The sequence below is a fragment of the Oreochromis niloticus genome, linkage group LG17 (assembly GCF_001858045.2).
Source record: "Oreochromis niloticus isolate F11D_XX linkage group LG17, O_niloticus_UMD_NMBU, whole genome shotgun sequence".
NCBI classification, from domain to species: domain Eukaryota; kingdom Metazoa; phylum Chordata; class Actinopteri; order Cichliformes; family Cichlidae; genus Oreochromis; species Oreochromis niloticus.
The window spans coordinates 30,530,200-30,540,358 of NC_031981.2; the positions used below are offsets into that span (position 1 = coordinate 30,530,200).

General features: G+C 48.6%; 1 protein-coding gene across 1 annotated transcript; it reads left to right on the plus strand.

Moving 5' to 3' along the window:
• The first annotated feature begins 5,832 nt into the window (after positions 1 to 5,832).
• Positions 5,833 to 9,785, plus strand: LOC109195031 (proline-rich protein 36-like). The gene is made up of 4 exons (XM_025899448.1): positions 5,833 to 7,425; positions 7,498 to 8,398; positions 8,637 to 9,549; positions 9,747 to 9,785. The coding sequence occupies exons 1-4, from the start codon at positions 6,288 to 6,290 to the stop codon at positions 9,783 to 9,785; spliced, it is 2,991 nt and encodes a 996-aa protein (XP_025755233.1). The 5' UTR covers positions 5,833 to 6,287.
• The last annotated feature ends 374 nt before the right edge of the window (positions 9,786 to 10,159 follow it).

Sequence of the window (10,159 nt, forward strand, 5' to 3'; positions counted from 1 at the left end):
ATTTTGTGCTTAACAAGTTAAGCTTATTGTGTGGTGCCAAGTTTGTGTGTTTGCGTAGGCATTTGCCTATATATCTCCTCTACTTCGCAGATGGCCTATGCAAATGTGCTTGTGTTCAATCCTCAAAAAAAAAAAAAAAACCAACAGCACGTTGCTCAACATGCATAGGTCAAATGGCGATCTCTTGAAACGTCAAACAATGAAGCAAGTAACAGAGTTCACAACAAATGGGAGAAGCATGAGAAATATCAATGATAATCAAAAACAGCATAAAACGCTCAGGCAGTGATGCTTAGTTTGGCTCTTTCTTCAGCTCTTTGTATGGTATACCTTCACTCTTCTGAACGATCAGCGATCACATAAGCAGGAGCAGACCAGTTGTGTGCCTCCAGGTGACAATGTTGGCAAGCGATCTGTAGGCTCTGGGTAGAGGGCCTCTAATGCTCAGCGTATGTGACATCACCACAGCCATGTAACCATTTCAGGTGCAATAAACGTCCAGCAAACCTCCACATTAGCACTGATTGGGTGTAGGAAGTCGAAATTGGAAGGAAAGGAATCTTTTTTTCCCCAGTGCTTTCACTGGAAAGTCTAATCTTTTCAAGCTACTGAAGCATTTCCTACTATATAATCTGGAAATCTTAGAGCTTCTGGGCTGATATATTATTGACATGGTGGTAAAAACTAACACAGTTGCACTAGTTACGCCTTCAACCCGTCCTGCCGGCTGCACCACCCATGCAAGGTTACAACAGGTTTGAGAGGTGCACCAACAACCAAAACAACACTAAAGTGTGGCACGTTCCAGTGGATGTGACATCACTTTTGGCATGCTGTGCCATTTGTGTGGGCGGCAACTGTGGCTATAGTGGGCCCATAGGACCAAGTATGAAAAAGCATGAAAAAGCCAATGCTAGCTTCACGCAATTGGACTTGGCCTAATTAGTGCATTACTTCCTATGGAAATGTAATGTTTGTCATTATTCTACACCTAAAAAGCAGCTTCCACCAAATGGAAAAAGTATGAGAAGTATTTCTTTGAAGAATGAGCGGAAGAGAATCTCCAAGCTGCCAGTGGTTGTCACACGAAACACCTGGTTTTAATTACTGGTGATGTAAGTTCCATTTGTTCTGTTGACCAATATTTTTTTTTGCTGAAGGATGTATAATTGCTAATAAGTCCCTTTATACTTGATTGTGATTTCTCCTGCTGCCAAATACTGCTGTGTCACAAGGCAGTAAAACTTGTTTAAGTTGGTAATTCCAAAATAGGCGTTTAAAAGATTTCATGACAAGGAAATATGTTTTAAGAAAATGATGCAGATTATAGAATGTTGTAGATTATTACTTCACAGCGTACCTCATTTACAATGACCGCCCAGCTGGTTTTGGTAGACAAGCTGTTCTTTGTGACATTTAATATTCTGCCATTAGCCACGATGGGGAGATCTGCTTATTTTACGTCCCTTTCATGTGTCTTTGGTTAAGAGACTTTGGTGTATGCCAAAATTGGAAAGTGTGAATATAAAAGAATTAAGCAATAACAGCAAACCCAGTGACCTGTCTGTGCCACCCACACACGTTCTTCGAAACACACAGAAATGTTCCTCTTTGCGTCACAGTCATGTCTCTGTTTTTAGGGTGAGGCTTGCTGTTGGTTTAACTAACGTGGCCTTGAGAATCCTCCAAATGTGAGAGCGCTAAACCCCCTGTAGAGCGGAGAGGAAACAGGAGAACAGAAAGATAGGTACATTAATCACCAATCCTGGATTAAAAAAGACATGGACCCCTCAAAATAAGAAGGTGCAAGTGGCTATATCAACTCTCCATGACATGACTCGAACATATAGGCTATGTACAAATTATCTACTTATTACCCTTTCCAATGTAATAAATAATCAATTAGTTATATTGAAGGGCAGCATGTAAAACAGGTGATCAAAAACAAGGCTCAAACTGTGAATGCGTCCATTAAATTAAATGAAGTTCGGCTACCAAATGTGATGCCTGCACATTTCATGTCTACAAGTTACAAGCCCTTGATTGGCATATGATTTGATTATTAAACCAAATTAAACCTGAAAACATGAAGCCAACTTAGGCAGCTATATTAGTAAGCATCACTATAGGGATTCCCCTCCCTCACACACACTTGTCTACATACCCAATCTTGTCCTCTCCTTCAAACTTTTAACTCAGTGAAAGGAAAATGAAAAGGATTTAGATCAGCAGATTGTCCACCATAAGGACCGCCAAATGCTAAAAATATTACTGCAGATCATCAAAAACATGCCTGATCTTTTACATCAGAATACCCTATGAAGGTAAGATCTTCACACTTTTATTTCAACTTGTTGAATTGCAGTCATGCAGTAAGGCTGCTATCTGTGAAATTCTGCTAGAAGGCTTTGATGTGCAGGGTATCTTGCAAAGAAATGCTACGCTCTCACTTTGTTGACTTTGCAACTGATGGCGCAGCTGCTATGATGCGCCCATACAGAGGAGCAGCAGCGCTCCTATGTCTGCGTGAAAAGGTGAATCAAAAACCTTCCGTCATTCACTGCATGAGTCACAAGTTAGAACCTGCGGCCCATGTTGCTGTAAAAATGTTACAGAGATAAGTCCATCAGATTTGCATAGATGTGGGTAAAAGAGGGGCAACAGTCCACAGATGACCCCTCAGAAGTCAACTCAAATCAGTAGGAGTATAATGCAGCTGCCTATTCATAGTGGATAGTGATTTGGTAAAGATGGAAATATGTCACTGCTTCGAACTCTTCATTTATTCACTGGGTTTATCTTATTTTTTTGTCTTATGTGTGGTTGCATCTCCCAGAGGCTCCAAGAAAACAACAAATCAGGTGAAGTTCTTATAAATGTTACAATAAACAATAAATACCCGTACAGACTCCATACTTTATCATCATACGCTGCACCTCTGTCTTTCCCTTCACCTACAGATTACATTTTAAAAAGAGAGAGAAAACAAAACAAAAATACTATCAGGAAAATGGGCATCTTCAATCCCACAACAAGATTATTTCGATGTAATTACCAGGCTTTTTCCCCCTCGTAGCTTTATGTCTAAAATTGCTGTAACGCTATCATCAAATCATTTAGCCATCAAATTAATGAGTACATCTAAAGAGACTATAAAAGAGGAATATTATACTATCTTATCATCATCATTCGAAGTCGACGGAGAAAACATTCAGTTTTTGGACGGCTTTAATAAGTTATTACAGCAAACAACTGACTATTGATATGGCATGAGAAAAGTGCATCTAAATTATGTAAGATGAAAACACCAATGAGATCACTTTAAACTCTCTCTTGCGTATGCGCACCCCCCCCCCCCCCACACACACACACACACACAGACAGACTTGAACAGAGCGAAGCGGCCGAGCAGTTGAAGCAGAGCAGGCAGACACACCTGAGAACCTGCATGCTCTGTTTGAGGAGGGAGACCTGTTGTTACCTGCCTTTAGGCTGGGTTCACACACACATACACGCAAATACACACACGGTCTGTGGCTAAACAAACCAACTACCCCAGGTGTGTGTGACTGTGTGTCACACCATGTGTTTGTGTGTGTGTGGGCAGGCGGACCCTCCATCAGCATCCTGTCACACACGAGATGTTTATCCGATTTGTCAAGATAATCTTTCCATGCCAAGGAGGGTGCCTCCGCTCTCTCTCCTGCTCATTCACTCGCACACACCTGGGGGAAGGTTCACCGATACCCACCGCTTGGCCTGAAATGGAGACCCTCTCCTCCATCTTCATGGCAGGTAGCTTGTGTGTGTTGCTTTTTGTCATCATCAAATGCACAAAACTGAGGTCGAGCTGTCTCTGATTTTGAATCAGAGACAGCTCTGATTCTAAGTCAGCTTTCGACTTAGACGAAAGCTGATCGTCTAAGTCGATCAGCTTTCCATTTTTGATAATACAGATTTGTTCCTCTCACATGTAAGTGGCCTCATATACAGGTGCATCACATAAGCTTTAACTAGTAAATTGAACTCAGCATGTGATCACAACATAATCGAATACTAAGACGAACACTAAGGCTACGTCCACACGTACACGGGTATTGCGTTTGGGCCTTTCGTCCACATGTAAACGCCGTTTTGGGTCACTGAAAACTCCTGGCAAGGTGGAGATTTTCGAAAACTCAGTTTTTGCGTTCAGGTGTGGACGAGTAAAACGGAGATTTACTCACGCAACGTCAAAGGTGTGCGCCGTTTTTGACGTCACGTTTTGTGCCACGTTATTGTTTACATGAGATAAATTTCTACAATGGCACATATAGACAAACTAATGTTGCTGTTAATCTGACTATCTGCAGTTTTTCCACGCTTACATATACACACATAGTTACTGTCCCTCCATTTAGAAAGACAAAGGCGTCAGAGTGAACTTCGGACGTGGCTTCTACGTTCAACACAAACGCTCTCACAACCCAAATCCTGACATCGATTTTGAATAAATTTACCTTTTTTAAAAAAAATAAATTTATGTATGCTGTATGCATTTTGTTCATTCCAAAGTTGTGAGTCTACACCAACTAAAGTACTGTCTTTACTTATTAACATTTGATGAAAAGTAACACAAAATTAGTCGCCTTTCCAGAAAAACTTTTCGCAAGTACTCAGGGTTTTGTGAGGGCACAAATCCCTGTTTAGTCTTTCCCTCCCAGGCTTCTAGACTTCTGATTGGCCAACATTTCGTTTTTAGCGAGGACGGAGATGGACGGAGATATTTTTTCAAAACTGCACATGTGGACAGGATTTTAAAAACAAAAGAAAACGGAAAATCTCCATTTTCAAAAATACCCGTGTACGTGTGAATGTAGCTTAAGTGGATTTTAGTCAGTGCAAACATCAAACACAGTCAAAGTGTTAAATAAAGAGGCCAGTGTATGTACAAGTATTGCTGTAACCTTTTGTTTCATAAGTGGCAACAAATCAGAAGAAAGAAATCAGAAGGCCTACATTACAGCCTAGTATAGCGACTGGCTAGCAATTACCTGGTGAGTGGTTCCCAAAGGTTGCTGGCTTTGCAACCAGTGCCCAAAAGGTGAAATAGGTTGAAAAGAGGGTGTTGTACCATGAACCTCATTGTGATTGCTTTGGCTGCTAGCAAATCTCTATGGTTGCCTGTAGTTTGTTAATTTGCAGCTAGAGCCGACTTGTTAACTACTAGCTGAGTTTATAAAGCTTATAAAAGTGTTGTAAACCTGAAACATAGAACATTAGCCTTCAAAATAAAAGATGTGTGTCAGTACTGTGGCCAGCAGCAAAGGTGCTGCTTTTACTTTCAAGCCAAATGACGTCTAGTTTGTGTCGCACTTTTGAAAGTTTCTCATTCTCGTTAATTATAAAAACAACCACTATAGGTTCACTTGAAACACTCAATATCCTGCATACATTGTAATTTATATTTTTCTTAATTGTGCTGTTAAAGGTCATCATAATTCCAGTTGGTATGCTAATAGAGAACAGAAGTATGTCACAGGAATCTGGACAATTTCAAAATAAAACACCCTGGAACTATGAAGGTGGTGATTATACTTGGTAATGGCTGTGTATATGGACCCAGGCACCACAGTCAGCATGAATAACTAATAACTCTGTATATGTGTAGTGTCTCTACAGATGAGTCCATGGCATGACAAAGAATGTCTGGCAGGTGGAAATTTAGATGCATTTTTTTCTTTTAGCAAAAAATATCAAATATTTGATGAATTCGAGATTCTCAAGTATGCAGATTTTCATGACATTATGTTAGTAAATTAAGGATGTAAGGGTCCTGCATTGGTGGTTTGTCAGGGTTCCTGGGTCGTTGACCCAGTGCTTTCAGTTTTGTTCATGTTCAGTTTATTTTGCCACTTCCATGTTCTCACTTCCTGCTTTTCCTGTGTCAGCTCGTCTCGTGTCATTAGCCAGATTATGTTCAGCTGTGTACTCACCGGTTTCTAATCACTCATCATTCAGCCTGTGTATTTATGTTCCTCAGTTCAACCAGTCCAGTGTCGTGTCATTGATGTTCCTGTGATGTTAATGTTATGTTGTCGTTTCCGCCTGCGTTCAGTCAGCTAGCCTTTCAGTCAGTCAGTCCATTCATTCCTTCATTCAGTCAGTCGTCCAGCCAGCCAGCCCTATCCTACTTCTGGTCTGTTTGTTCACTCCGCTGACAATAAACATCAACCTTCACCAACCTACCAGTGAGTCCAGCGTTTGGGTCATCCTTTCCTCGCCTCCACAACACAGATCCTGACAGAATGACACGACCCGCTTTTGACCCAGCGGACTCGGTCCTTTTTGAGCGGCAGGAGGCAGCGCTCTCCATCTGGACGGAGAAGCTCAAGGGGAAACAGCGGCTCTTCGCGGAGCAAGAGCACCTCTTCGAGGGAACTCGCCTGGCTCTGGGCGGGCCTCGGAGACGCCGCGTTCCCCCACCTGCTGCCTCACCTACACCGGAGCATTCGCCGCGGAGAGCGGACGTTTCACGCCGCGCTGCGGCCGTTCCCTCTCTCGCGGGTCCGCTCCTCGCTCACACGCCATCCGCCTCATTCACCGGAGCTTCCACTTCGCCACGGCACAGCTGCTACGCCTCCCACCTCGGCTCAACAGAGGCTACCGCGCCAGGGGCTCATCTGTTTACCCCACCCGCTTCCTCTTCCCAGAGAAAGCGGCGTTCACGCCGTCATAAAACGGACTATTCCCAGCAACTCCCGGCGGTGAGTCCCAGTGACTGTTTGCCACTTTCCTCATTTGATCCGTCACATAAAGTAAATAATAGACTCATCTCCGATCCATGGGGAACTTCCCTTTTAGACGATGATGTGGACTGGGAAGACTTTTTCTGCTCTGCTTCCCCAAAGACAGCTCAGTTAAAGACTGTAAATAGTGGTGGCGGAAGGACCAGACTTAATCCCGATAGACATGTCAATATCACTCACCCCGTCAGTATTTCCACTCCTATCAGCCAGCCTACACCCACACCTGTGCCAGCTCCCAGGAGGAGGGCAGCTGCGACCCAGTCTACCTCCGCACCCGCTCCTGTTTCTCGGGTGGGGGTGACTGGTGTCCAGCCACCTCCCGTGCCTGTCCCAGCGCCTAGGCTGAAGGCAGCTAGAACCCAGCCTGACCTCCCTAGAGTCTCGGAAGAGCTAGCCTCTCCGTCTGCTACTTCACCTCCTCATCCACCTCCTGATCCAGCCTTTCACGCCCTCGCATTATCACTGGTTAAGCTAGCTGAGGTTTCTCCTGCTCAGGCACCAGCGTTACTAGCCCAGGCTATAGCTTTATCTCCCTCACTAGCACAGTCTATAGCTCAGCCACCAGCCACACCAACCACAGCTCCGTCGTCAGCCTCACCCACCTCTATTCATCCCTTAGCATCCCCACTCCAGTCAGTTCACTCACCGGCTGTTCAGCTTCCAGCCCAGTCAGTCCACTCACCTGCTGTTCAGCTTCTAGCCCAGTCAGTCCACTCACCTGCTGTTCAGCCTCCAGCCCTGCCAGTTCACTCTCCTGCTGTTCATCTCCCGGTCCAGCCAGTTCACTCCCCTGTAGTTCAGTCACCTGCTCTCGTCCAGTCACCTGTAGCCCAGTCACCTGCTCTCGTCCAGTCACCTGTAGCCCAGTCACCTGCTCTCGTCCAGTCACCTGTAGCCCAGTCACCTGCTCTCGTCCAGTCTCCTGTAGCTCAGTCGCCTGCTCCACTCCAGTCAGTAGTACAGCCTGCTCCACTCCAGTCAGTAGTACAGCCTGCTCCACTCCAGTCAGTAGTACAGCCTGCTCCACTCCAGTCAGTAGTACAGCCTGCTCCACTCCAGTCAGCCCCTGTCCAGTCAGCCCCTGTCCAGTCAGCCCCTGTAGCTCAGTCTGTCCAACCGCCTCCAGCCCAGTCTGTAGTCCAGTCCTCTCCAGCCCAGTCTGTAGTCCAGTCCTCTCCAGCCCAGTCTGTAGTCCAGTCCTCTCCAGCCCAGTCGGTAGTCCAGTCCTCTCCAGCCCAGTCGGTAGTCCAGTCCTCTCCTGTAGTTCAGTCTCCTCCTGTCCTCCAGTCCCCCGTTCTCCAGTCGCCTCCTGTCCAGTCAGTCCAGTCGCCCCCCGTAGCTCAGTGCCCTGCTCCCCGGTTGCATGCTGTCACCCAGTCACCTGTCCTCCAGCCTGTCCAGTCAGTACAGTCTGTCATCCAGCATCCTGTTATTCAGTCATCCGTTCTCTCACCGTCTGTAGTCCACTCTCCTGTTCAGTCCCCAGACCAGCAGCCACAGCATCCAGAGCCAGCTGTGAGCTCTCCCGCACCTCAGCCAGGGGTTTCCGCACCCGCTGGCCCGGCCGCACCTCAGCCAGGGGTTTCCGCACCCGCTGGCCCGGCCGCACCTCAGCCAGGGGTTTCCGCACCCGCTGGCCCGGCCGCACCTCAGCCAGGGGTTTCCGCACCCGCTGGCCCGGCCGCACCTCAGCCAGGGGTTTCCGCACCCGCTGGCCCGGCCGCACCTCAGCCAGGGGTTTCCGCACCCGCTGGCCCGGCCGCTCCTCAGCCAGGGGTTTCCGCGCCTCCTGGCCCTGCCTGTCTCCAGCCAGAGGCCTCCGCGCCTCCTGGCCCAGCCTGTCTCCAGCCAGAGGCCTCAGCTTCACCCTCGCCTGGCCCGGCCTCGGCCTCAGCTTCACCCTCGCCTGGCCCGGCCTCGGCCTCAGCTTCACCCTCGCCTGGCCCGGCCTCGGCCTCAGCTTCACCCTCGCCTGGCCCGGCCTCGGCCTCAGCTTCATCTGCTCCATCACTGCCGGCTCCCATGCAGTCGCCTGGCACAGCCTTGGCCTCGGCTTCCGCTCCGCCTGGTCCAGACTCAGCTTCGCCTGGTTCTGCGGCTGCCACGCCGCCGCCCGAGCCTGCACCTCGGAATCACTGGCCACTTTCCAGGCCAACAGCTGGACGACATCGCCAGCGTGGTCGACCACCGGACCTCCTCAGTGGCCGCCGCCGTCTTCCTCGCGGCCGCCCACCGGACCTCCTCCTCAGTGGCCGCCGCCGCCTTCCTCGCGGCCGCCCACCGGATCACCTCCTCAGTGGCCGCCGCCGCCTTCCTCGCGGCCGCCCACCGGATCACCTCCTCAGTGGCCGCCGCCGCCTTCCTCGCGGCCGCCCACCGGATCACCTCCTCAGTGGCCGTCGCCGCCTTCCTCGCGGCCGCCCGCCGGATCACCTTCTCAGTGGCCGTCGCCGCCTTCCTCGCGGCCGCCCGCCGGATCACCTTCTCAGTGGCCGTCGCCGCCTTCCTCGCGGCCGCCCGCCGGATCACCTTCTCAGTGGCCGTCGCCGCCTTCCTCGCGGCCGCCCACCTGAACTGTCCGGGCTCAGCCACTGGCCGCGTGGCCGCCCACCTGAACTGTCCGGGCTCAGCCACTGGCCGTGTGGCCGCCCACCTGACCTGTTTTTGTTGTGGACTCCGTCCCTCCGTCCTGGGCCCCTCCGCCCACCCTGTTCTGGTTTTTCTTTCTTTTGGCCGTCGGGTGCCGGCCTTTGAAGGGGGGGTACTGTCAGGGTTCCTGGGTCGTTGACCCAGTGCTTTCAGTTTTGTTCATGTTCAGTTTATTTTGCCACTTCCATGTTCTCACTTCCTGCTTTTCCTGTGTCAGCTCGTCTCGTGTCATTAGCCAGATTATGTTCAGCTGTGTACTCACCGGTTTCTAATCACTCATCATTCAGCCTGTGTATTTATGTTCCTCAGTTCAACCAGTCCAGTGTCGTGTCATTGATGTTCCTGTGATGTTAATGTTATGTTGTCGTTTCCGCCTGCGTTCAGTCAGCTAGCCTTTCAGTCAGTCAGTCCATTCATTCCTTCATTCAGTCAGTCGTCCAGCCAGCCAGCCCTATCCTACTTCTGGTCTGTTTGTTCACTCCGCTGACAATAAACATCAACCTTCACCAACCTACCAGTGAGTCCAGCGTTTGGGTCATCCTTTCCTCGCCTCCACAACACAGATCCTGACATGGTTGGACAAAACATGGCACTGGATGGCATTGCCTCTCCAATAAATCTAAACCTACGACCCACATAGCTTGTTTGAAAGGTAAATATGTGCTTTGTAAAGACACTGCAGTACCGGAAGTATTTATGTTTTCAGTTATTTCAGATATTGA